At 53.3% G+C, this 27,419-nt stretch overlaps 1 protein-coding gene across 3 annotated transcripts in view; it reads left to right on the top strand.

Moving 5' to 3' along the window:
* The window catches only part of MYO5B (myosin VB), a 255,212-nt gene that overhangs the window by 205,089 nt on the left and 22,704 nt on the right, over nucleotides 1-27,419 (top strand). For all 3 annotated transcript variants that reach the window (XM_053664232.1, XM_037165072.2, XM_053664231.1), the window contains 8 exons: nucleotides 4,254-4,487; nucleotides 14,202-14,286; nucleotides 15,534-15,682; nucleotides 16,580-16,699; nucleotides 18,426-18,566; nucleotides 21,821-21,886; nucleotides 23,200-23,439; nucleotides 25,131-25,231. In XM_053664232.1, coding sequence (XP_053520207.1) covers nucleotides 4,254-4,487; nucleotides 14,202-14,286; nucleotides 15,534-15,682; nucleotides 16,580-16,699; nucleotides 18,426-18,566; nucleotides 21,821-21,886; nucleotides 23,200-23,439; nucleotides 25,131-25,231 — 1,136 coding nt within the window. The remainder of the gene's footprint in view (nucleotides 1-4,253; nucleotides 4,488-14,201; nucleotides 14,287-15,533; nucleotides 15,683-16,579; nucleotides 16,700-18,425; nucleotides 18,567-21,820; nucleotides 21,887-23,199; nucleotides 23,440-25,130; nucleotides 25,232-27,419) is intronic.

Here is a 27,419-nt window from a genome sequence, read left to right as displayed (position 1 = left end):
AGAAAGACGGCAAGTTAGCTTTGGGGCCACCAGGCATTGCCTGGGAGGTCATTTGGTTTTATTTTACCTATTCTATGCTAAGTATTTTTTAGGTTTCTTATGACCCCAGTAGAGCAAGAAAATAAGTGAGCCATTTCATATCAGGGCCATCTGCCCAGAACAAGAGCCCCAAAGCAGTGCAGAGATGGCTGTGTTCCTACTCCTCTGCTCTTGCAAAAAAAAAAAAATCCTGACAAGAGACCATCACCCCAGAGGTTTCCTTCTCTACGTGAGTTTTGCATAGTGTCCGGGTTGGCACGGCTTTTTAGTGGGGAAGCAAGGCAGACAGCTGAGTGTGGGGTAAAGACACTAGGCGCCTGCCTGCAGCGATATGCAGGGTCAGGGGAGAAGGGCCACCCGATCAAAGGGACAGGAGTGGAAAGGAAGAGATCTGGTCTCTGGGACTGGATGTTTGAAAAATGCCAGCACAAAGGTGTCTAAGTTTTTTATTATCGCTATCATGGCTGTTGACATCTGACCAGAAAAGATATCTGGGGAGTCCAATTTTGCCAGTTACCTTCTGAGCAAAGAATAGAGGGACAAGAAGGCTTTGTGGGCACGGCTGCACCCTGCCCAGTGCCCTGGGCAATGCCCGGCCACCTCAGCCCTTCAGGGCCGGCATTGGCTTTGCTGATTTCCGAAGCTGACTTGAGAGGTTAAAAATAGGTCTGGTATTTTACAATTCACGTGCTTGAACATCAAAGAGAAGCAGATTTAAAAGGCTATTTTTAAAAAGAGCTTTTGCCTTCCTGCTTGGCAAGCATCTGTGAATGGTGGCACGTGTTACCGCCTGGGGCAGGGGCCCTGTGAGCAGGGAGTGGTCAGAGAAGGCAGGGAGGGGTGCATCTGATCTTGCTTTCTTGCACCCCTCCCCATGTTGCCTGACTCTGTGCCATTCACTATTCTCAAATTCACATAGGAACTTATTTAACCCTCACTGTAACCCTATGAAATAATACCAACATTATTCACATTTTAAACTGAGGCACAGAGGTTAACTAGTCTGGCCAAGGTTACACAGCCAGTAAGCAGCACGCCTGACACTCTAGTTCCAGAGCATATTCTGCCACCTCTGACCAGTGCAGACAGCCTTAGGCCTCAGACTGGCTGGCCCCTTACAGTGGGGTGAGCCCTGGGGTCCTGGGCCATGCTGGGCACTCTGCCGGGGGGTGTGCCCATACAGTCTGTGGCACCAGCTCGCCAGAGGTTCTTGCATCAGGGCAGCCTCTCAGCAGCGGGGCCGCCACTGGCAAATGAGTGGGTTTCTGTTCTTTCAGTGATGCCCGGAATGCCTCAGGCTGCCCCCGACACACAGAGCTCGCCAGCAGACGGAGAGCAGGCACATGTGCCAGCGATGCCACAGACAAAGGCACCTCCAAGCATTTGTTGGGCAGTACAGGGTGGACGAGCTCCCAGCCAGATGGAGGCCTGAGTTCTTGTCTCAGTTACATTTGCAACAGAGCTGACAGCTTGGGATCAGGGCCAAACCTCCCATTGAACCCTGAATCTTCCAGAGGCCGGGGGGTGGGGGAGGGTTGTTGGCTTAAGATCTCTAAGGTAACTTCTAGCTCAGCAATGCACTGACATCATGGTGGGGCAAGAGGAGTAGTTCCCAGCTCCCCAGGGTAGATGGGGGGTTGGTGCTTTTACGTTGTCAAGAAGTCAGCAAGGGAGGAAACTGGAAAATAAAACCAGGGTGAGGCTAGCACCCAAAGTTCATATGCAGGCTTTGTGCACCCAACCAGAAAGACACAGAATCAGTACGTCCTTCCAAGGACACTACGGAAAGGAGGAAACAGGGCCCCTTGAGAGTTAGTTGCTGGAAGAGAAAGTGCAGAATCGGAGCTGTCCTTGGTGCTGACGCTTTCTGGTGTGGTTTTGTAACGGGATGTAATAAGCCACATGCTTCACAGTACCCTTCAGGGAAGTAACAGTGACAGTTCCTGGGGCCAGTTTTTACAGTGTCCTCGATTGAGGCCATGCTGTGACATTTTTCAGCCAAAATGTTGTGACCTGTGAACTCTGCTTTACCAGTGCCGCTTCGCTTAGGCACAACGTGTAGAGCGACTAGTTCAGTGGCACCTGTGACCTTTTCATAGTGAAAGTCAAGTTTCTTAGGCCTTTATGAATATAAGACTATATTTAAGTATGTTTTATCTTAAAAATATTGACACAAACATATGAATTCAGTCAGTAGCCTTTAAAAAAAAAACTTTACCCAAGGACATGCTTATTGATTTCAGAGAGAGGAGAAGGGAGGGCAAAAGAGGGAGGGAAACATCGATGTGAGAGATAAACATCAATCAATTGCCTCTCATACACACCCTGACCAGGGGCCAAACCCATAGCCTAGGTGCGTGCCCTGGGTTGGGAATCAAACCCTCAACCTTCCAGTGTATGGGGCAACGCTTCTACCAACTGAGCCACACTGGCCAGGGCAGTCAGTAGCCATTTGTTTGTTTGTTTGTTTATTTATTTATTACAGATTTTATTTATTTACTTTTAGAGAGGAAGGGAGAGAGGGAGAAAAACATCAATGTGTGGCTGCCTCTTGTGCACCCCTCACTGGGCACCTGGCTCACAACCCTGACTGGGAATTGAATTGGTGACCCTTTGGTTCATAGACTGGCACTCAGTCCACTGAGCCACACCAGCCAGGGCAATAGCCTTTTAAATCAGTTTGACTGAGTACACTTAGTATGCACACAGTAAGTGTGTTAAATTTTTTCACGTTTATGATCACAAAAGCATTTATGTACATTTGAAAAATAGTATGTTACAAGTCACCTTTTGGCCTTCTGTGCCTCGGTTTTCTCAGCTGTGAAATGGGGCCATGAATCATCCATACTAAATAGGGTTTTTCAGAGGAGCGAATGCGTTAATCTGGGGGATCATGCGCCACAGTGCCTGCCGCACAGCAAGCGCCCAGTAAGTACTAGCACTGTGTGGGGGGTATGTCATTCTTCGTGCTGCAGACTGTCTTGCAATGATTCGCCCCACCCCTCTCTGCAGACCACTGGTTGGGAACCGCTCAAAGGCTCTTGCATACAGCTCTTCAAGTTGTGCTCTGTACAGGGCGACTGGCCGTGTGGACAAGTGGGGCTGAAATCCAGCCCACACACTGATCACCTAACCAGGAGCCCTGATGCAGTGTTGCCCTCCGGTCAGCAGGGTCTCAGCCTTGAGGTCCCAGAGCATGTGTGGCATTTCATGGGCCTAGCAGCTGTCCTCACTGCTTTCCCTAGAGCTTAATTTCTCGTGTAAATTAACGATTGATTCCTGATGCCCCAGCTTATGGGTGTTTCAGCCAGGAGCTCTGTTCTTCCTGGAGCTTCTACAGAGACTGGCGACGAACAGTCATCAGTGCCTGTTGTTGCATGATTGCTTATTTGGAGAGTCCTGCTTCCCTCTGCACTTTCCCCGCTGGCCACTAGCGCTGATGCTCTCAGAGACTGCAGGACCAGCTTTGCCCACGTGTCCACTGGTACTCGACACTGGCCCTGGGTCCTCAGTGCTTCATCCACGTGAGCTCATCTGCCTTCCACTTTCCAGGCCCCCCCACACACCTGCGCCAGGCCCATGGGGGGAATGCTTCTCACACACCTATCATCTAAGCAGGCACACGAGCAGGCACCCCATCTGTGGGTGACGGCATGGACGGACTCTGCCTGGGCCTTGTCTCTGGAGTCAGAGCCCTCCAGGGCATGCCAACAGGTGGTGAGAGAGATCCTGGAGCCCTGTGGGGGCCTCCTTGGACGAGGGATGCTGAAGGGGTCCTTTGTTTCAGAGCCAGAGATTAGGTTGCAGTTCTTTGTGCCGGTGAGGCCAAGGGTAGGAGGGCTCAGAGTGGCAGAACAAGGAATTTGGGAAAGCAGAGGCTGCGGGCCTAGGAAACCAGCTACGTTGTTGCCAGGCGTGAGGTCCGTCCTGCCAGGCACAGAAAGCTGTCTACGGTCAGCCAGCTGCCAGCTCCGCCTCAGCTCGCAGTCACTCCTCAAGCACCAGGATGGGTGGTTTTGTTTTCCAGCTTTTCTCCTGACCCACAGCAGAGTTGCATTAGGGAGATGCCGGAAAGCACACGGCATACAGTGAGTGTGGGGTTTAATTCCAGCCCGAGTGTCCCTTTTTTTTTTTTAAGTTGCCTTTGTGTTTTTTCCTGGCCAGATAACATTGCTCTCCACCTCTTCTCCCCTCTCCCTGTTTGCTCCCTGCAGAACAAAGAGTTCAGGACCCTGTCGGAGCAGCTTTCCACAGTCACCTCCACCCACGCCATGGAGGTGGAGAAGCTGAAGAAGGAGCTGGCCCACTACCAGCAGAGCCGAGGTGGGGACAGCAGCCCAAGGCTGCAGGAGGAGGTCGAGAGCCTGCGGACCGAGCTGCAGAAGGCCCACTCGGAGCGCAAGATCCTGGAGGACACCCACACCAGGGAGAACGATGAGCTGAGGAAGGTACGGTGGGGCGGGGGAGGGGTGGCTCCGTGGCGGGCGAGCCAACAGGGCATCCTCTCCGGGGCGTCCCTGTCACTAGTGTCCCCATGCTGACCGTCCCTCTGTGTTTAGATGTAAAGTGTCCTCACAGGTGTTCACTGAGTTCCTGCCGTGGGCTGAACACTCAGCATCCCCTCAGGGGGACACTTGTGGCTTTGGGTGTCCTATAGCCTAGACTTTTCTACTGTGTCAGCTTGGTGGCCTGAATCTTTGTTGACAAGAGAGAGAGTACACAGATGGTGACTTTTCTTCTTGACGTCACCTGCAGGGGTTACAGGCAACCTCTGGAAACCACTGTTCACAATAAGTCCTCGTGCTTTGGGGACTTATCCTAAGTGCTGGTAGTTTCGGCCTGACTCGCCCACTCCAGTTGGTGTGCTCTGTAGGGTTACTCTCTACCCATAAGACCGGTCTCCCTGGCTTCGGCCACACGCTTCCATCGCGAAAGTTAGGAAACACACAGTCCTTCTCCGTTCCCGAGTTAGCCGTTCAAACCAGGGATGTTCTGTGGGCCACTGGAGAGCCTTCCATGGAGTCCGGTCAATGCCTCTCTCTCCTGCATCCCTACAATGGCCCTCGTGACACCTCGCGCTCTTGTCATGCATACGGTTGTGGCTGGAGGGCTTCAGTAAGTTGAGACTCTGAGGAGGGAGGAGTTCAGAGTTCCTGATGTTGGAATAACAATAAGATGTTATTGTTCCTGATCCATCATGGAACAATATCCATCATGTTCCTGATGTTGTGAATAAAAATAAGAAAGTGGAATCCAAGGCAGAGAGAAGAAGCCAAGGTTGGAACTGGAGAGACTTGCGACTGGTGGCCCTGGGAGGAATAGAACAAGGAGTTCCCTACAGGGGGCGCCAGTCAGGCCAGACATGCGGCCTGTTGACCCAGCAGATCCACGAAACAGGGTCCTCTGTCTCCACCCACAGAAAGCACCCGACTCATCAAGTCCCCAGCCTCCTTCCCTGTTGCTCCTTGGGCTCTGTGACCAGGGTCTCAGACCACAATTAATTTTTTTAAACTTATTTGAGAGAGAGAGAGAGAAATATTGATTTGTTGTTCTACATATTTTATGCACTTACTGGTTGCTTCTTGCATGTGCCCTGGCTGGAACTCGAACCCGCAACCTTGGCATATTGGGACAATGCTCTAACCAACTAAGCTAGCCTTCCAGGGTTCAGAGCACTTCTAAAATACCCAAGTCTCCATCCAAGGAGGTCTAAGGTTTATTATAGAAAAGTCTTCCTCAGCAGAGCAAAACAGAGAAATGGACACCTTCCTCCTCTCCTTTAAAAAAAGCCGTTACTGTTTCCTAGGAGTGTGTTGAGCTAGGTCTTAAATACGGTGAGAGTTTGGAACTGGCAAGAAGAAGAAATTCAAGGACACTGCAAGAATGTGAACAATAGAACAATAGATGCAGAGGCAGAACCAGAAAAGCACCTTCCCTGATCCTGAACATCAGCAAATCCCAAGCTGGCAACCTGAGAACGAATGGGCATAAGATGATTCATTAACTGCAGTGTCTGCCTCTTTCCAGGAAGAGAAAGGAGTGGAAGCAAATTTATTCCTTCTCTGGGGTCTCCAGAACCTTTCATTCTGGTGGCTGCGAGGGAGCGGGGAGGCTGGCTTTCTTTTCTCCTTTTGTCTTTGGTGGCTAGTCAGGGTTTACTGTTTATCAAAGGCACCGCGTGCAGTCTTAACAATGCCGAGCAGCCAGACAATCAGTGTCCTCTCGGGCTTGTCCAGGGCCCACTCTGCATGGGGCGTGATTGGAAACACGGGAAAAGCCAAGGGGGAGCAGACTGCAGGGAGACGTTTAGTTAACGGGTCCGATGGGCCTGTCGGCAAACGCCGTGTCAGAACCGGCGTCCCGGAGACGGGGCTCGCCACCCGTGACGGCGTTCATTGTCAGGCCACGTGGCTGCGCGGTCTTGGGCCGTGGGAGGCCAGGTCCTCCTGGTGTCCACCGAGCCACGTAAGTTAGCTGACACCCCTTCTGCTGAAGGGCCCGTTATTGTGGCCCCTCCCCAGAGCAGGCCACACCTAGACCTTCAGCCTCCCTCCCTCTCGGCCTGGGTGCCAGTGCCATGGGCGTTTTGTTCTCATTTAAAGCCGTCGGTGATCCCCGTGCTGACCAACCAACTTGTGCCGCTGAGCTGTTTTGTGTTCCTAACGACAGACGTGGCTCCCAGGGCTGCCCTTGACACAGACGCACTGGCTTGTTATACAGAAGCTGTTCTGCATGTCGCCTGGCAGGGCCAGCGAGGCCTGGCTTGGGGCGAGGCTGTGGGCGGGTGAGGAAGAGCGGCCACAGCCAGGTGCCGGCTCTGAGCGAGGGTCCTTGACCCCTGTGAGGGGACGAAGGGCTGCCCCGGGCCCTGAGCAGCCAGACCGGTGGTGTTGTATTGTGTTGTTGTATTGTGTTGTGTCGTGTCTCTGGTGACTGAACCACCAGCCACACTAGTTGGTTACCTTGGGCTGTTCACTATGAAGGTTTGGGGGCTTTCTAGCAGGGAGGTATGACTGCGGGGGAGCGGGGCCCTCACAGTGGCATGGCTGAGTCTCCCCCACCCTGAAGGTGCAGAGCTGATGCCTGGGGCCAGCAAAGACTCCAAGCTGGGCTCTCCACAGCTCCGGGCTCACGGTTCCTAAGAAGGCCGAGGGTTGTTAGGAAGAGGACCCCCTCCCTCCATTTTCATGGAAGGAGTGTGTCATTGCAGAAATTGTGGAAGGTCATGGCCTTTCATTCATTCCGCAGACACTTACTGAGAGCCTGTATTTGTTAGATACTGTTCTGCACACCGGGGCAAAAGAAAACAATTTAAAAAAACTGTCATCCTTATGGAGCGTAAATAGTTAGGGGCTGTGGGGAAAAGTACAGAGAGGACTTAAGTGCAAATTATCCACCTTGTGCTACAAGGAAACATGAAGCAGAGTACAGGGGGAAAGGAAGGCCTCTGGGGGCAGAGGAAGGTATGGTTTCATGTCTGATGGCCAGAGTCAGTCTCCCTGAGAAGACGCCTGAGTGAGGTGAGGGGCGAACCCTGTGGATTTCTAGGAAGCGGGTGACGAAAGGAGCAGCAGGGGCAAGGCCTGAACAGGTGGGGGTAGGCTGGGTGGGCTTGAGGGCCAACAGGGAGACACTTGGGCTGAGGGGGGGTGAGCGAGTGAGGAGAAGGGTGGGGGTGATGAGGTCCGACCAGGGGCTCTCCTGACCTTGAGGGCAGCGTTGGCCGTGAAGCCGGCAGAATGAACCGTCTCAGGCCCTCTGTCCCTGCAGTGCACACTGAGTCCCTCCGCCCTGAGCTCCTTCCTCGGGCTCTTGCTGCTGGAACCAGTCTTTGGAGGCCACAGGCTGTTGACATCGAGGTTCTTCCCAGGTCGGCCTTCAGAAAGGTCGGGGCAGCGTGGGGCACAGCAGTTCAGAGCCGGGCACCAGACCCAGACTACCAGGGCCTCGCCCAGCTGTTCCCCTGCCTGGCTGTGTGGCCTTGGGCAAATTCTCTAATGTTTTGTACCTTAGCTTCCTTCCAAGCAAATAATGAGGTATTATTACCTCAGAGGTATTAAATACATTTGTAACAGGGCCTGGAGCAGAGCTCCATCAGCACTGCCCTTATCAACCAGCCAGTAACTTCATGGAGCAGGGCTGTGCCTGACTCTGCCTGGACCCCGTCCCCGCCCCCAGCCCCGTGTTTTGCACAGTGGCTGCTGAGTAACAACAGCAGCACCGTGGTGCTGGGCCCCGTCTGCACTCTGGGAGCCTCCCCTCTTCGGCTCTTCCCTGAGCCAGACGCTTCCTGAGAGCGGGGAGAGCCCCCCACCCTGGGTTTTGCTTCTGTAACTGCATAGGTACCCAACACAGTCCTGGGTAGCAGGTGAGTTCAGATTTTGTTTCCACGCTGTGCTCTTCCCACTTCCTGTCTCCTCTTCTCTCCCCTCTGCTTCTTCGCCCCATTTCCCATGAACTAAATGACTTCCCCATGTGTAGAAGGACCAGGGACACAGGCAGGGCAGTGGGTCAGTGAGCCCTTCCTGATGGTCAGCCTCCAGCCGTGTGTTCCATGGTGTTTACCAGAAACCTTGCCTGTGGCTCACAGTGCAAATGCCGAACTTGGGGAAAGAAATAGGTCAAGGCAAAAGCAGAGCCCAGAGCTGCTGAGTGCCTTTGTGTCCCTACAGGTTAACTGGTAGGGGCAGTTCTTGAGCACAGACTGGGATGTGTATGTCATTTAACTCACAGGGACTGTGTCAGCCTGGCAGTGACAGGCTTCACCCCAGTGTTGGCTCTGATGGTTGGTCCCAAGTAACCTTTAAGAAGGAGGAGACATTCCTGGTAATGCTGCCTGCAAAGTTAAAAGACCCCGCCCCACCTAAAAAAAAGTGGGGCTGCTGAATGAGGGTTCAGGAGCCCCCCAAACCCAGCAGAGGTGTTACTTATCATGCTGAGGGGACATACCTGGCGCTTGTTAAGTGTCTTTCCCTGCCACCTCCATCCCTGACAACTTGCGAAAAGGCGGCCATCTGACTATAGAGGTTTGTCACCTGCCATGTCTGCCAACAAACTGTCCACACACTGGCTGGCTGGGAAGGTGGGGGGTGGCCGGGGTCTGGGGAGATGTGGTGGGGGAAGCATTCTCTTCCTTCCCGGGTGTGGGGCCTATCCCTCTCTCTGTCCCCTGAGGAACAGGAACCGGGACCCCCTCCAGAACTGTTCAGGAAAGGAAGACAAAGCTCCTGATGCCAGTTTGATGTATGGCTTAGAGTAGCAAAGCCGAGTCCCTGGGAAGCCAGCCTCCATGAATCAAAGCCTTGGGCCCGAGCGGGCACATGCTGTTGTCTGTGGTTCTGCCGGATGGCAGTCTACATGGAGGTGCCAGGGTGTAAGCGGCTGCAGTGAAGTCGGGTGACGTCGGGCCAAGTTCATGGGGGTGGAGGTTTCAGGTCCAGCCCAGTGGTAACAGCATTTGCTCTGTATTGGTCAGAGGATGTGTTCCTCTTCCAAGGGACATGACTGACTGAAGGATGCTCAGAGGAAGGTGATGAGGATGGTGAGGGATCCTGGAAGCCTGCTTAGGGGACCACCTGCTTTGAGAGCCGTCTGCTTACTCAGAGACTGGTTAGGGGAGGCCACGGCCTAGTTGGGTGGTTACACGGAGCTTCCCCGCCAGCTATGAAATCACCCCCTTACCTCCCATGGTCAGTGAAGTCGGGGGTGACAGCCTTGCTCCTGGCCAGGGTGACTGGAGTCCTGTCCCCCGACCTGTAGGTTCACCTCAGGCCCCACTAGCAGCGTTATTTGCAGAGACATGTACAGCATGGGTTCCCGTCAGCTGTTTGCGGTCCGGCGTGACTTGTACATCTGGAAAGGGAAGATGCAGGCTATTTTGATGATTTGCCAAACTAATTTGAGGGCTCCCGTGAAGTCACTGGGTGGCAAACTGCCTCTGGTAGCAGCGAATTACGTGCACTCACAGAGTGAGGTCCCTAGGTTGCGTGTGCCTCCGGAGTTATTTCAGTGAACAGGGTCACATAGTCTAGATGTTTCCATCAACTGCAAATGGCGACGCAGCCCCCATTTTTGTCTGGGGAGAGCACAGTCACCTCCCACGGACCTGGTGGTGCGACACTTGGCGGGGTGGTCCCCTGGTCTGTGTCGGAGGCTTTGGAACAGGGTCACAGGTGTCTGGTGGAGAGAAGCCAGGGATGTTGCTGGGCATCTGACAGTGGACAGGACAACCCCCTCCCCTGCCAGCAAAGAGTCATTCAGCCTGCAGTGCTGCCGGTTGAGAAAACCTGCTTTATAGAACTCTGCTGCACAGGCGTCCATACCAGTTCCCTTACTGTTACGCACTTGCCCCTCAGCCCTGCTAAGCAGACATGCTCTGAGGGTGGCTACTGGGAGTCTTGTTCATTTTGCATCCCCCCCCCACTGCCCCGGCCCCTGGCACAGCTCCTGGCACAGAGTGTGTGCCAAGAAGTGTCTGGTGGATGAACAGTCAAATTTTAGAATATTTTTATCACCCCTCCCCAGAAGAACTCTATACCCATTAGTAGTCCCGCGCCATTCCCCCCAGTGCCCCACCCCTGTCCTAGGCAACCATGAATCTACTTTTTGCCTCTAATTCTGCCTAGGAGATTTCAAAAATTGGAATTATGTCATATGTGTCTTTGGTGGCTGGCCTTTTCCACTTGGCAAGTGTCATCCATTTGTAGCATGTGTCATACTTAATTTTATTGCTAAATAGTATTTTATTATATGGGTATATCACATGTTATTTATCAGTTTATTGGTTGATGGACATTTGTGTTGCCATTTGGGGGGCATTTGGAACAATGATGATACAAACATTTATGCACAAGCCTTTGTGTGGACATAGATATTTTCAAATATATAACCTTTATTGTTTGTTTTTCCATTACCATTTAGTCTCTTTAAACCCCCTTCCCCCCAGCAGTCGCCACACTGTTGTGGCCATAGATTTCCATTTCTCTTGGGTGTAGACCTAGGAGTGACCTTGCTGGGTCGAGTGGTAACTGTGTTTCACCTTTGGAGGGACTGCCACATGGGCTTCCAGGGCGGCTGCACCAGTTCGCACTCCCACCGGCAGTAAGCGAGGGCTCCCGTTTCCCCACACCCCCCACCAGCACCTGTGATCTGCCTTTTTTTTCTTAGCGTTGCCATCGTGGTGCACGCGAAGTAGTATCTCACTCTGGTTTGATGTGCACTCCCCTAATGTCTAACGGTGTTGAGCATCTTGGCATATGCTTATTAGCACCTGGGAGAAATGTCTATTCAAATCCTTTCCCATTTTTGTTTCGGGGGTTTGCCTTTTTATCATTGAGATGTACATGTTCTTTGTGTATTCAGGGTACAGGTCCCGTATCAGATGTATGATCTGAAAATATTTATTCCCACTTTGTGGGTTGCCTTTTCACTTTCTTGATAACACCCCTGGAGGCACGGAAGTTTTTTGTTTTGGTGAAGCAACACCCTTCTATCACCTCTTTGGTTGCTTGTGTTCGGTGTTGTAGCTGAGAAACCGCTGCCTGATCTGAGGTCGCAGAGATTTGCTTCTGTGTTTCCTTCCAAGAGTTTTGTAGTTTTAACTCCTGCCTTTAGGTCTGTGGAACACTTGACATTCGTTTTCATGTGTGGGATGAGGTAGGAGCCCCACGTCATTATTCTGTTCGTGGAAACCTAGTCGTCCCAGCCACAGCTGTCGGAAAGGTTATTCTTACTGAGTTACAACGTGAGCCTTTTCTCTGGATTCTAATCCTTGCCATCGATCCATGTGTCTGTTCTCGTCTAGTATCTCACTGACTTACTACTGTAGCTTTGTAGTAACTTTTAGAATGAGCGGTGTGAATTCTCCAGTTTGTTCTTTATCCGGATTATTTTCCCAGTTCTGGATCCCTAGATAGTCCATACGCTTATTAGGATCAGCTCATCAGTTTCTGCAGCAAACCAACTAGGATCTTGATAAGGGTTACATTGAATCTGTAGGTGAATTTGAGAAGTGTTATGTCTTAATATTAAGTCCCCCATCCTGTTAACTCAAGCTGTCTTTCCATTTATTTAGATCTTCTTTAATTCCTTACATTTTGTGGTTTTCACTTCTTTTGTTAAGTTTTATTCCTAAATATTTTCTTCTTTTTGATGCCATTATTATGCATGCAATTGTTTTCTTAATTTCTTTTTCAGGTTATTCAGTGCAGTGCATAGCGATACGATTGAGTTCTGTGTATCGATCTTGTGCCCTGCAGCCTGAACTCGTGTATTACTTCTGAGAGTTTCGAGGTGATTTCCTAGCATTTTCTGTGTAGCAGATCCTGTCAGCTGTGGGTGTAGTTTTACTTCTTCCTCTCCAACCTGGATACCTTTTTTTTCTTCTTCCTCTCCACTTGTCCCGGCTAGAACCCCCAGTGCAATGTCGAATAGCTTGGTGAGAGTGGACATGCTCAGCTTCATCCCGAGGCGGAGGCTTTTGGTCCTTTACCATGAAGTGTGGGATTAGCTGTGTGGTTTTGTGCACGCCCTTCACCAGGATGAGGGTGTTCCTTCTGTTCCTAGTTTGGTGAGTGTTTTTATCCCAAACACTTGTTTGTGTTTTGTTAAGGATTTTTTTTTTTATCTGTACTCACAAGAGTATGGTCTGTAGTTTTCTTGGGATATCTTTGGCCTTGGTATCAGGACCTTAGTGGCCCCACAGAGGGAACTGGGATGTGTTCTCTCCTCTTCCGTGATGAAGACTAGAAATTAATTTTTTTTAAGTTCTTGCAGAGTGATGGAATGATTTTAAAGTGCATGTTCCCATTTGGTGTCTAGCGGAGGGAGTGTGGACCCGTCTACTTATTTCCATCAGCTGCTCCATGCAGTACCTGCATCTGGCCCTCCACACACATGGTCTCGTTTAAGGCAGAAAACAGCCCTGGGAGGGAGCCGAGCAGAGCCGGGACGTGGGGCAGTGCAGCTCGGTCACTGTCTGCGTTAGGCCACACTCATGGCGTGAGTTCTTTCTTTCTTTATCTTTAAAGTTTTATTTACAGTGACCTGACTGGGAATCAAACTGGCAACCCTTTGGCCAGTGCTCAATCCACTGAGCCACACCACCTGGGGCTCATGACGTGAGTTCCTTCTGTGGTGACTTGTGATGGTTTAGGCAGCCTCCAGGGAAGTGGGGCTCAAGTCTGAAAGCCGGAATTGAGGGGCGCGAGGCATGCGTTCCTCATCCCTTCCCTGCCCAGATTCCACAGCCCACGGTTATTTCCTCACCTGTGTCTCCAAGGCGGGAGGTGACGTCAGTGGGGAAGGTCCCTGGACAAGCCTCCTGTAAAATGACTTCAGGGGCTTCCAGAGAGAAAGTGTGAAGGTGACCCTTGGCAGGTCGGCCCCCGTGTTGTAAAAAATGGACCCCTTCCCCATCCTCCTGTATAGCAACGGATAATTTCTCATTCTCTCACAGTGTGTCTGAACTGTTACATTCTTACACCCATACAGATATTGGCTCCAGTATTGAATAGCAGAACAATTTTATTCTTTAAAAACCTTGCCTCACACTGCTTTAATTCCTTCTCCTCTGAACAGACCAGAACATTTATTAGTATCTCTTTCTCTTTAGTCTCTTCTTTTCTGCCATCTTTTGCAGTAACAGTCACCTCCTGTTTCCTCTGGGGCTGCGGCTGGGAGCCAGACACCGGGTTGGGCAGCCGAGTGTCTGCAGCCAGCCTCCTTTCCCTCCCCGGCTGCGCTGGGCCAGAAAGACAGGCAGGGCCAAGGGGGCGGGGCCAGGGGGCGGGGCCAGGGGTGGTTCTTCCTCAGGAGCTTTGGACTTTCCCGAGCCTTGGATTCGAAGGCTCAGAATTTACCAAGACAATCAACCAAATGCAAGAAAGCCAGTTATAGGTTCCCGAACAAGGCTCAGGAGCTGGGAGCAGACTCAGCATGAGGCTCGTGAGGGCCCTGGAAGACCGCGACCTGTGGTGAGCTCATCTGGTGGAGTTTGTCTTTCAGCATATACTCTTCCCTTGAAATGTAAGCAGCTTTGACCCATTCAATTTTCTTAAATAAAAAGAGCACTTAAACATAACCAGCTGAAATTCAAACCCCACACAAGGGGCCGTTCCTTTGCCCAGTTTCACGTGGGAAACATTTTCTCTGTTCTCTTCCAGCGAGTTGCAGACCTGGAGCAAGAAAACGCTCTCCTGAAAGATGAGAAGGAGCAGCTCAACCGCCAGATCCTGTGCCAGTCCCGGGGTGAGTGCTCGAGTTTTCATTCTGAGTTTCGATTCCTTTGCCATGGCGACTTCCCCCCAAAGATTCCCAGCAAGCGTGCAGCTGGTCAGGATGCTGCAGCAGGAAAATGACGCCAGAGGAGGGGGTCCTTCGGTGGCAACGTGTGGTTTTCATAGAGACTCACGGTTGATGGGCAGCAGAAGGCGTGGGATCTGGGGTCGGGACGAGCCCTCAGAGACTGACTCTGCCCCATGCTGCCGCACAGCCTCGAGCAAGTCCCTGAACAACTGTAGGCCTCAGTCTCTTCATCTGCAGAGTGGACGCTGAGGTGCAGCCCTCAGCGGATGCTCAGGAGCCCCATTGCTGTTCGTGCACTGCCCACAGGGCGTGTGACAGACCCCACTCAGGTGTCGCATTGTTGCCATTTGTAAATGCACCGTTAGTGCCCCTAGTCCCCGGCACGGTTTCTCCTCCCCGGTGGACCCCGTGTTTGTATTTGCTGAAGACAGGGTCATGGGTCATGTCCGGGTCACGTCCAGGTCACCTGTCTCAGGCACCCCCAGGCCCTGGGTTGCTGTCAACCCCCATGTCCTGCTTGACCACAGAGGAGCAGGGGGTCCCCGTGTCCCAGTTCTCACCTGACTTAGCATGGCCTTCAGCAAACCAGTCCCTTCCCCCGCCCTCAGCTTCCTCCCAGACTACAAGAGAACTGAAGCACCTGAGTGCACAAACTCATTGTAATCTCCCTTAAAAAGTTGTTTCAGTCCATGAAATGAATGTTTTTGGGAGAGAAAAGTCCATGTTATTTTTTTGCCTACCACCCTTCCTAACCTTTTGGTGTTATTTCCTCAAATCCCCTTTAATCTTCCTGAACTCCAAGAACTGGAAAGAGCGGGACCAGGGAAGAAACTCTGGAACAAAACCTGGCTTCTTCCAGGAATGCCGCCAGCAGTTGCGGTGACACTTGTCACAGAGGGGCAAGAGAGAGGCCAGAGCATTAACGGCGGGGGCTGTCACACATGCCACCTGCATCTCCCCCTCACACCCCAAGGGCAGGGTCGGCTTCCTGCTGCTGCAAAGACTTGAGGCACAGTAACGAGGCTCCCTTTGCTGGGCCGTGGGCGGGAGGCCGGATACACTCATCCCTGTCTGTGCTGGGGTGGCCGTGGGTGGCCTTTTAACCAGAGGTTAAGAGAAAGCATGAGGCAGTGCTTGTGAGGGGACTCCATTCAGAAAGAGAAAGTGTGGCTTTGATGCTTGCTTCCCAGATGAATTTGCCCAGAACTCTGCCAAGGAGAATCTCCTGATGAAGAAGGAGCTGGAGGAGGAGCGTTCTCGGTACCAGAACCTCGTGAAGGAGTATTCCCGGTTGGAGCAGAGATACGACAACCTCCGGGACGAGATGACCATTCTAAAGGTAAGGAGGGCAGTCCCGTGGCCCTGCAGCGCCCGCCCCAGGGGCAGCTGTCCGGCCCGCACTGCTCAGTGAATCTGCGTCACCTGTCCGGGGTGGCCCTGCCTGGCCTGCAGGGGCCAGCACGTGGGGAGCAGCTGGGCCCGGCAGTCGTGCCCGAGGACGGCTCCTTCCCCAGTTTAGGGGTCTTACGAAGATCTCAGGAGTTTAAGGAAAATCCCACCAAGCGGATGTGTTCTCTTTCTTGTGTCCTGTTCTGGGGGCACTCGGGTTTGCAACAGTAACGGCAGGGGGCATTCTGGTCTCCGCGCACTAGCCGTTGATGAAATGCAGCGTACGTGGAAACGCTGTCACATTTCAGAGTTTATGGTGCCTTTTCACCACATATAAACATTCTCTCCAGAAACGCATATTCACACAAGACCCAGTAAGTTAATTGTGCAAAAACCAGGAAGAGAAACTGAATAGGAACATAGAAATCGAAAATTTTCCCACCAAGGTCAGTTTTTACTCTCAAAGCCAAACCTGATGCAAGAAACACAAAGGTATTTTTAAACGAAAGGTATAAATGGCAGCCTCTGTTTCTAACAGGCTTACTGTTTTCTTAAACACTTGGTGGGGTGCAGGTGCTGAAGTGGGGGCCCCGAGGGGCAGGCGTTCCAGAGGGAGCCCCCTGACGGGGCTGTCCGCACTGTCGGGCAGGACTGGCGGTACGAGCTCCTTCCCTGAGCCTGTGTGAGCGAGTGGCCCCAGTGTCAGGGATCCGTGTGTCATTGAGAGGCACCCCGTCCTTACAGACGAAGATGAGGTCCAACTCTCGGGCCCGCAGTTCTTTGAAGAGCAGTCGTTCTTATATAACCTTAGTTCATTATGACTCTGCACCTTTTTGTCCTGAAACAGCAAACCCCAGGCCACAGGCGGAACCCGTCAAACCAAAGTAGCCTCGAATCGGACTCCAATTACCCCTCCATCTCCACATCCGAGGTCGGAGACACAGAGGATACCCTCCAACAGGTGGAGGTGAGTGAGGCAGCCTCTGGGCTGGCCATGCACAGAGGGGAGGCAGTTACCGGGTAGGAGCCCCCGCAGAGGTTCCTTTGTCTGCTGGTGGGGCCTGGAGTGGCCAGGGGCTCCTTCCTGACGCGGGGACCGCGGGGGCCGCCTGGACTTACAGACTGTACTCTGGGTTAACATTTGCCGTGCAAAACAATACTTTACTGTTCACCCACCTGCTCTACAGAACAGGAGGAAGGAGGGAGGTCCCTGGCTCCTCTCACAAAGCTAAGAACCAACAGCCGGGATGTGCAGTGGCCGACCTCAGAAGGAGCAGCTAAGTCATTACGATAGATAGAATTTATTGTCCCTGTTTAGAGTCCCAGTGCAGACAGTGATGTCAAGAAACAGAAAAGAACATTTTCTTTTGCGACTCAGAAGCTGGATGAAGCTCAGAGGACAACCAATATTTACTGAGTGGCTGTGTTTTTGTCAGTAACAGCCTACCTAAGGGGGACTTTATAGCCTGCATGCAGTTTTGTCAAAGGTACATAGACACACAATTATTCCTCTGGCATTTGAAAAGAAGACAATCACAAGCATATAAAATGTTATGAAGCGCATGAGATAGATGTGGAGGGGAGACAGTTACGAAAACGCATGAGTTCTGAGCACGTCCCTGCTGGGCGTGCTTGAGGGGCTGGAGAAACTCGGGGGCCAAGCCCGGGAAGGTCCCCGCCCTCGTGCGGCTCGTCTGACCAGTGGATGGAAGACGTTTGTAATGTAGTTGCAGGCCCTGCTGAGTGCTGTGGAGAGAAATAAAGGGTGGTACGAGACCGTGAGCAATGCGAGGAAGAAGCAAAGGCTAGACAAGAAGGGCCTCGGGTGGAGGCTGTCTGTCTGCAGCCCAGGTGGCCTGCTGCACCTCAGGAGCACTTAGCACACATTTAAGGAACACCAGTGTAAGGCCCTTGGACTCGCCGCCACACTCTCTCAGGTCTGGAGGCTGTGTCTGTGGCACTTCCCCCAGTGGGGCTTCGTTCCCTCGGAAGCCAGAGCGGCAGGCACAGTCCCGGCTGAGCTCAAAGTGCTCCTTAAAGGCTGCTCGGGGCAAATGGCACCCTCACCTGCATTCCCTTTCTTGCACCCTGTTCCAGGGCCTCTGGGGTCGAAGCAGTAATGGCGCCTGGTGTTCTGAGGGCAAACCCAGGCATGAATCTAAAGGAAAACATGTGGGCAATGGATGCTGCAAGGCTGTTGGAGGAATGGCTCCCCTGACGGGGCATGTGCTGGCTCTGGTTTCAAGGCACAGCTGAGGGGCGCATGACAGCACAGTGGCGCTGATGGGTGACCTCACCGGTTCTTCCTCAGGATGCGTGATGTCCTGAGTGTTACAGTCTCTCAGGAATGAAACCGTTTTCCAGAAATGAGCCTTTAACTTCCAAATAAAAAGGCTGCCTCTTTATCCATTTGTTCTTGGAGTATATGATCGGTCACCTTACGTGGCCTACACAGGAGGAATATAAATGTTTGAGACTCAGATGTTATCTAGACAGAAAATGAGCCTAGGGCACCAACTTTAATATGAGAAATGATGTTGGTTGGCATTGGCTTTGTATCCGAAACGTGGACTGATGTGTGGGAGGAGGGAGAAGACAGCTGATAGAGCGGTGGGCGGCGAGACCACCCTCTTTTATTTATTTATTTATTCTGTTCACACCTCCTCTCCCCTGCTCCCTGTCTCTCTCTCAAGGAGATCGGCCTGGAGAAGGCGGCCATGGACATGACAGTCTTCCTGAAGCTGCAGAAGAGAGTGCGGGAGCTTGAGCAGGAGAGGAAGAAGCTGCAGGGGCAGCTGGAGAAGAGAGAGCAGCAGGACAGCAAGAATGCGCAGGTGCGGAAAGGGGCTGCGGGCCTCAGAGCCTCTGGGGGCTGCTCTGCCGCTGGGCTTGAGAGTGACTTTGTCTCACGCTGAGTCACAGTGGAGTCTTCCTTGCACGAGCCCCAGATCCCCCCAGCTGGGAGGAAGCGAGCTTTACAGTGCCCGCAGGGCAGAGGTGTCTGCTGTTAAAGCCAGCGGGGAGCCCGCGGCCTCACCGCCCACTGGCGAAGAGGACTGGGCCGTGCAACCACAGTGGGAGTGCGAGCAGAGTGACCGTAGAGTGGAGAAAGCGCGCTGCCTTCTCCTAGCTGGGATCCGGCTCGGTCCTGAGCTTGATTAGCCCCATTGGGTCAGGGCAGACCAGGCTCGCAGGCCCCAGCCCGCCCCCCATGCCCGCAGCCTCACCTCCATCCAGGTTCTCATCAGTGCTGAGCGTTGGAAGACGCTGTTGGGAGTCCTAGTGTCCCCAGGAGTGTCCCCCACTCTTCGTCTCAAGGACCCTCAGCACTGTGCTGGTGCCAGGCTTGTATTCAAAATGTTTATGAAATGAGAGGAGGTGAAGTGTGAGTGAGGGAAATCCCCAGCCACCGAGGAACGTGTCATCGAGTTGGGGAGGGCGAGGCAGAGCAGGCAAAAAACAGAAACCAGTGGCAGCAGTGCTGAAGGCGAGGCTGGGTGCAGACGCACTGGTGCTCCTCCACAGTGACCAGGAGAGGAGAGCCATTTGTCCTCTCAGGAGGGGTATGGCCACCTCTAATGGGACGCAAGGCTGACTCGGAGGGGTCTTACCGTTAGGGCGCTCGTAGTGGGTTTGTCAGAAACCTGTGGTCTTCTCAGGCTTGGGCTGCCGGCTGGGGGTTCAACCTGCTCCCCGTGTCCTCAGCCCCGCCCACCCCGCTCCTGCCTCTGCACGGCCTCCTTTTGTAACACCTGACGTCCCCTGCCAATCAGAGGTGTTACAGGTGCTAATACATTCTTGGGTTTTTCCCCCTGAGCACTAAGCGGGGAGGTAAGTCTTGCTGAGGGACTTAACTCTCTTGGGCAGATGGGATTCAGAACGAAAAGCGGGAAGAGCAGGTTTATACGTGACTTCGTACATTTAGAAGAGAAGCTGCCCTGAGGGGTGAGCGCAAAATCAGACATTTGCATAGACAACCTCAGACGGTGCCTGGCATAAAAGTTCTTGGCACACGCAGCTGCCCCTGAAGATTCACTCTCCCAGTTCCCCACCACAGAGATACACAACCATTTTGAAATCGGGCTTCAGGTCTTTTGTTTGTCTTGATACCAAATAAAAAGGGATATCTATTTGCTTAAAAAATAATCACCAAGCGAAGGCTGGAACTGTAGGCAGGGCACCTGTCCCTGCTGTCGCACTGGGGGTCTCCAAGGAGAATGACCAGCCCCGTTCCAACGGGGTTCAGTACGAAGGGCGCAGTGGTGTGGGGGGCAGGGGGTTATCGAATAACTCTCTAGCATCCTGAACCGAGGCTCTCACAGATGGTGTTCTTGGATCTGCCCTTGGTCCCAGGAAGAATCCTGAGACACCTGGTTCTTTATTCTGGAGAGTTATGGGCCGGGATGTCAGCCTTAGAGAGAGGTCAGCCCTTGTGTAAGGAATGACAGGGGAGTCTGTAGGGGGTACCGTCACTGTGGGAGTGACTGAGCCTGCCACGAGGACGGGGCCTCAGGGACAGCCAGCCAGGCCGTCCATGTACTTGGCTTTCCATCTATCCAGCTCCTGTCTCCTAGGCCTGGCCAAGTCACCTTGGCCACCAGGGTGACTCCCATGAGCTGCCCACTTAGAAACATGACAGCCGCACACATGAATGACCACAGCTGTTCGAACTGGAGTAGATGAGCTCTTTTCCAAGAGCCCAACGCACTCAGCAGTTGTTCATGGCCATGCGACAAACCCGCGCCGCACAGGATGCAAGCTCAGGCCTCTCCCACCGGGTAGCGGGCTCCTGGCTGACCCGGGTCAGTCACCTCCCCCTGCTGATGCTGTGAGAGCTGAAGCAGAGGGTGGCACCTTGGAGCATCGTTTTCCCAGGTTGCAGGGTAGCCACAGTGCACTGAGTGCACCGTCCCTGACGTGGAAGGAGCTGCAGGAGGGGCTCAGACGCAATGCTGGCCCCAAGCCTGAGGCACATCTCATGCAGCCGCAGTGGGACAGTGGGGGGGCGGCCTCGCCTTGAACTGAAGGTCGCCAGCACTGTAGATAATGGTCACCCATTACTTCAAACCACCCCAAGCAGTTAGTTAACCTTTGATGAAGTGTTTCTGTCCCTTCTCACCGGACAGGTGAGCAGCTCCCGAGTAATCACAGGGATCACTGGCCCCACTGGGTCCTAACAGACTAGTGCCCCAGTTGCTGCCGCCCCACCCGCTAGCTTGGGGTGCTGATATCAGGCAGCAGCAGCTAGACATCGGTGGGGCAAACTGTCATGCTGCCTGTCATGGGGTAACATGAAGAAGCAGGCTCCCTGCTTGGTGCTCAGGTGATTTGCCGAGAAAACAGTGCACACATGCACACACATAAACCAGAAGACCTAAGAGTGGCTCAGGAGCCTCACTAATAAGCAAAGAATTCTTACATAGCAGTAAACCTCTTTAATAAGTGCATGAGTCTTAACAGTGCTGTGTCCTACAGCTGTTGAGACAGCACTAAAGACTGGGCAGCTTAAAACAACAGGAACCTACTGTCCCTGGTTCCGGAGGCAGGGTCCAGAGTTAAGGCTTTATCACTGGTTCTCTGAAGGCTCCCAGAGAGAGGCTGTTCCAGGCCTGCCTGAGCCCCGGCTTTGCTGCCGTCCTTAGCGTTGCTGGCTTGCAGATGCATTGCTCCCATCTCTGCTTCCGTCTCCACATGGCTGTCTTCCCCGTGGGTCTGTCTGCTCTTCTTTTAGGACAGTCATAGGCCTCATCCAAAGACCACATCTCAGCTCGTGAACATCTGCAAAGACCTCATTTTCCAAACTAGGTTCCATTCGCAGGTACCAGGGTTAGGGCTTCATCACGTCTTTTGGGGTGACTTAACCCCTAGCAAAGAGTTGCACATACTCAACCTATGGTGCCTGTGAGGATCATGTACATAAAGTTAAAGAGAGGGCGGAGGTGGGCCAAGTCAGGGAGAGGTTTATGGAGCGCTCCGGAGCAGTGAGCCAGGAGAGCAGGAAGGGCCATCTTGACCATCCCTGGAAGCACTGCTGTGGGATGTCTGCTTTGTAGGCTGCGCCCACCTTCCTGTCTCTTGGTCTGTGCAGGTGGAGCAGCCAAAGAATGACATGGATCGGGACCAGGATGCAGACCTAGCCTACAACACTCTGAAGGTACGGCTCTGGGACTCCTGCCCCACTGAGGGCGGATGGCGGAGCGGGGCGTCCATGAAGCTGGCTGTCAGCTCCGGGCCGCTGATGAGTAAAGCCGTGAGCGCGCCATCTCCCTTTCTCGCACTTGGAAGTGGAGGGAGTTTTGTATTTACTACGAGGAACAATATATATGTTCCAGGAGGCTGTTCCCTCTGTTCACAGTACTTCTGACCCAACATGTGGGCTATTCCAACACTAAGCAGTTCTCCGCTCCTCTGCGGCCACCCACTGGGGGTCCCACAGCTCGTCTGCGGCACTGCGTACCCGGAGCCAGCACAGGCCCACTGGCTAGGGGTTCTGTCCCACAGGACTGCCGCCACTTCGGGTGCCAGTCACTTTACTGGGCCCCCAGGTTGCCCCTGCTCCTGCCCAGTTTGGCTACAAGTCAGGGCTTTCCACCACACCCTCCTCAAGTTTGATCATTTGGGAGAACAGCTGGCCCCCACGCTCATTCGGAACAGGCAGAGATTGTGCCCAGCGGTCTCCTGGTCCTGTGACGCTGCAGCTCCGTAGCTAGTGTGCAAGCAAGGCGCACTTGAACACACTTTCGGATTTTCTTTGGGAACGTGTACCCCAGGGCCTCACCAGTGATGTGTGTTGTGTGATCGTCAGACTCTAAATGGTCTGAATTCGTCTCAGACACAAAGGCACTACATCCAGGGAAGCGTAAATACGTTCCAAAGCTGAGATGCGCCCGCGGTGCGACTTCTGACTCTGACTACAGGTGGTCTTCCCCCACTGGACTGGACCACGGGCGGCTTTCTGTGTGAGCAGAACAGCGCAGGGCGTTGCTGGCCTGCTCTGTAAAACACAGCCCGGGGGGCGCGCCGGGCTACATGGCAGGAGGAGGGCAGCCATACATTCCGTTTCCCCCCAGAAAGTCACAAAGATCACCAAGGTATTGGGGCTCTAGGAAGTCTTGTCTGAAAAGCATTTGTTAATTTGTTTAAAATTAAGCTGGCCTTTCCACAAGGAAGGGCTTCCTAGGCCAAATCGGCTTAGAAACACACTTAGATCACTTCGGAGGACATGGAGACATCGGGCCAGGGGCTTCACACCCATAACAGGGGCCGTGCGTTCAAATCCAAGCTTTGGCTGCTGGCGGGTGCCAGTCAGGACTTTGTCTGTGGGGCTCATCACTGAGACGGGAGACTGCTCCTGGCTTCTCAGGAGGACGGGCGGGTTGGTCGAGGAAAGGGGAGCAGGAGCCCCCCGCAGGGAGAGGGCCCTGGGTCGGGGGGGTGATGGTGTGTCTCGCTCGGACTGTCTTCCAGAGGCAGGAGCTGGAGTCAGAAAACAAGAAGCTGAAGAACGACCTGAACGAGCTGCGGAAAGCGGTGGCCGCCCAGGCCGCCCAGGACAACTCTGCCCCCAGCTCCCCCGACGGCTACAGCCTCCTGCTGAACCAGCTCAAGCTGGCCCACGAGGAGCTGGAGGTCCGCAAGGAGGAGGTGCTCATCCTGAGGACCCAGATCGTCAGCGCCGACCAGCGCAGGCTTGCCGGCAAGAACTCGGTAACGAGATGGCAGCCTGAGTTGCGGGGGCGGGGGGGGGGGTGTCTGGGGGACTCTGGGTGACAGATTTGGTGTTTTTCTCATGTATCTTCACCCGTGAGTAAAGAGTGAGCAGAGCAAGCTACTGGAGCAACCAGAGCAGAGTCTTTTGCATGAGGGGCTCCTTTAAAGGCAGAGCAAGCTGCTTACTCCCCTCCCAGCAAGACCCTTCATGAGAGACGTGGCTGGAAGTTTCTAGAATCTTCTAAAATTTCTCAGTATGAACATGTTCAAAAGGAACAAGGCACAGAATGAGAGATGGGCTGTGGCCTGAGGAGCGCTCCTGACCCAGTTTTCCACTTTGTGCCCTGCACCCTGCTGTTGACCTTGTTCTTGAGGTGCAGGGAGCTTTCCCTCCCCCTCAGTCCCCCCAGGGTGGCGGGTCCAATGCCACGTCTGTTCCCGGTGTGTCCACCTGCTGGGACAGACTGTGGGGTGGGGGACGGAGGCCACCTGGGCCACCTCCGAGCACAGACCTAGGGCCAGCACGGGTGGGGTAGGTAGGCAGCGGTGAGTGTGGAGGATTCCAAACTGAGGGATCTCGGTCACATCCTCCAGATTTGGGGCGCTGTCTCCCCCTGGGACACTGTCCTTGCCGTGGTACCCCCGCCATCCACACGGCCTTTCACGGCCAGGCCTTGTCATTCTGTCATTTTTCCAATGTAACTTTTTTATAATCCTCACCCAAGGACATGCTTATTGATTTGAGAGAGAGAGGAAAAGAAACATTAACGTGAGAGAGAAACATCAATTGGTTGCCTCTTGTGCACGCCCCAACCAGGGACCAAACTTGCGACCTGGGCGTGTGCCCCGACTGGGAATGGAACCCGTGACCCTTTGGCCCGTGGGATGATGTGCCAACCAACTGAGCCACACTGGCCGGGGCCCAACGTGGTCTTTTAAAGTCGCATCCCTGCCTGGGTTTAACTGCTGTATCTGAAATGGTCCTGGGCCTTTGTCTTTTTCCAAAGGCTCATTTTTATACGTCTGTCTAGATATATAGTCATGTAAGAAAATTGTTCAAGTATAGTTGGCATTCAGTATTGTTTTAGTTTAGTTTCGGGCATATTGCGCAGCAGTGAGACACTTGTATAATTTATGAAGTGCTTCCCCCCCCCCATGTTTCCAGTGGCCCACCTGGCAGCGTGGTTAGTTACTACATGGCCATGTTCCCCACGCTGTACTGTGCATCCCTGTGACCATTTTCTACCGATTGGTACGCCCTAATCTCTTCACCTTTGCACCCAGGCCCCCAACACTCCTCCCAGCCTGAGTTTCAGTTTGGTTTGTTCATTTTGTTCTTCAGAGTCTGCTCGTAAGTGAGGTCATGGTATTTGTCTCTGTCTGACTTAGCTCACTGAGCATAATACCCTCTAGGTCCATCCATGTCGTTGCAGATGGTACGATTTCATTCTTTTTTATTGCTGTGTAGTATTCCATTGTGTGCCTATACCACAGCTTTTTTATCCACTCATCTACTGATGGGCACTTGGGTTGCTTCCAGAATCGGCCACTGTAAGTAACACTGCAGTGAACACAGGGGTGCACGTATCCTTTTGAATCAGTGTTTTGAATTTCTTTGGAGATATAAAGTCCGTCTGTGACCATCACTTGTATAACCAGAGTTTCTCTGTTTAACCGGGGACCTCCAGGAGCCGAACATCAATGCCAGGACAAGTTGGCCCAACAGTGAAAAGCATGTGGATCAGGAAGACGCCATCGAGGCCTATCACGGGGCCTGCCAGACAAACAGGTAAGTCGCACCTCACGGTGATTGTCCCTGGGGGAGGCACCGGCAGGGGGTCCTGCCCAGCCTGACCCGTGGAGGCTGCTTCGCCCACACTGACCACGGGCTCCATGTCAGGGCCTTACCTGTCTCAGGAGATGCATGAGAAGGAGCAGACGCAGCAAGCCCCACAACCTTAGGCAGGCTGCTGTCGACTCTGGTGGGACTCCAGGACACCTGGAGCACCCGGACCCTCCCTCGGAAAGGAAAGCACTCGGGAAGGGAGCTTCCCTGGTGGGCGGGGAGGTGACAAGGGGGCTGAGGACTGGACAGAGTGGCTTTTCTCATGGAGATGAAAGTCGGAGCCAGGTGTCCCACCTAAGCAGCAGGCAGGGCCTGCCCCAGCTGTCTGCTGTGATACTGTCTGCACTCAGCCTCTCTCGCTCGTGGGCCTTCCGCAGTGGTGGCCCATCACCTGCCACTCAAGAGAGGGGACCCAAGCTGTCACTACAAAGGCTGGGTGGGAGAAGGTGACCACTGCCATCTTGGCTGCAGTGAGATCAGGCAAAGAGCGACGGGTGAAGGGAGGCCGCAGGGCCCGGGGTGTGCAGCAGAGGGCCTGGGAAGGTGCGCTCGGACTCCAGTCACTTGCTGGTTGGTCTCCACTTCAGAGCCGCTCCATGCCTCAGTTTCCTCATCCGGGAATGGGGGGCAGTCACAGCCACATACTTCACCTGGCGACTGAGAACATCAGGTGAGTTAGTCTACAGGAAGCACTTAGAACAGTGCTGCACATGTTCAGGATGCGACATAGTAGCACTGTGGCTCCCACTGTCTCAGTCTGTGCCTGCTGTCTCCGGGAGCACTAGGGAAAACGGAGTGGCCTTTTCCCTGGCTGCCTTCCTCACTCAGCCTCCACTTACTAAATGTGGAGACTGTAAGCATTTGCTCGGAATTGCTGAAAACACGCACTTCCATGAAACCATCAGTAGGTGGCACTGGAGGTGCGTGTGAAGTCTGCAGGAATGCCAAGGTCACTCCTTAGGGGTCTGATTTCTGGATGTTTTGATCCAGCCGCTTTCTACACATGGGGAAACTGAGGCCCAGAAGGGTAGAGCTGGCCTGAAACTGAATTCAGCTAGCATCCAGGAGGCCTGACTTCCAGGCTGGGTCCATAATCAGAAAGTCCTAGGAGGAAGCTAAATGAATTTCAGCTGAGATGAATGTAATTCCTTTTCCATGAGGAAGGAGAGAAAAAAATGAAGGTGAAAATCACAGTGCTGAAACTAGTCAAGGGTTAGTCATTTTAAATCACCCTGGGTGGAGATAAGAAATGAGGGGAGTAAGAGAAAGGAGCACAGGTGATATTTAAAACTCCAGGGAAAGAAAGAAGCAGGCTCGCCCGGTCCTGGCCAGCGAGTGTGCGTATCTCCCTGACCTTCAGAACCGACACTTACCAGCTCCCTCTCTCCATCCAAATGGCTGTCAAGGACCCTGTCCCACACGTAGGTTTTCCAGGAGCTGCTTAATACCCTGGATTTGTCTTCCTGTGCAGCAGTAGTGATGGTGATAAAATAAAAATAGCTTTTTTGATATCTTAAAATCATTCCATTCCCAGCCAGCCCAGGGTACAATAGGGAACTGAATAGCCTGCGAATCAAGTTAAGAAGAGAAAGGAGCCACTGCCCCTGGAAGAACCGGTTCCCCACCTGGTGCCCGCCCACCTGGTGCCCGCCCACCTGGTGCCCGCCCACCTGGTGCCCGCCCACCTGGTGCCCGCCCACCTGGTGCCCGCCCACCTGGTGCCCGCCCACCTGGAGGTGACACTTGTGGGTTTGCCTCTCCTCCTACATGCTGGGTCCCAGTAGGGAGAGAGGACCGCTAGGCAGGCCGGCAGGGAGGGAGGGCCCAGACCCTGCTTCCTGGAGGCCATCGGCGTGGACATCTTTTTACCAGAAGAGCTTCCCTGACACAAGGGGGCTTTGAACACACAGAGTCACTCCTTTCCTGCTCTCCTGTAATGGAGAGTGTCCTGGTTCAAATGGGAATGGTTCATGTGGGTGGTGGGCACAGTGGGGGGAAGAGCTTGCACACCTCGAGTTTTGCTTAGATTTCTAGAGGGGTTTGAGACGCCCCCGTGCTCAGTCACAGCCTCTCTAAAGAATCTGTAGTCCCCAAGTTCAAAACTTTTTTCACTTGGTAACTTCCCTTGGTT

Source organism: Artibeus jamaicensis, unplaced genomic scaffold (genome assembly GCF_021234435.1).
Source record: "Artibeus jamaicensis isolate MK-2021 breed Jamaican fruit bat unplaced genomic scaffold, CSHL_Jam_final contig_354, whole genome shotgun sequence".
Lineage (NCBI taxonomy): Eukaryota > Metazoa > Chordata > Mammalia > Chiroptera > Phyllostomidae > Artibeus > Artibeus jamaicensis.
The sequence above is the reverse complement of the archived record's forward strand: the minus strand, read 5'-3'. Positions and strand labels throughout refer to the sequence as shown.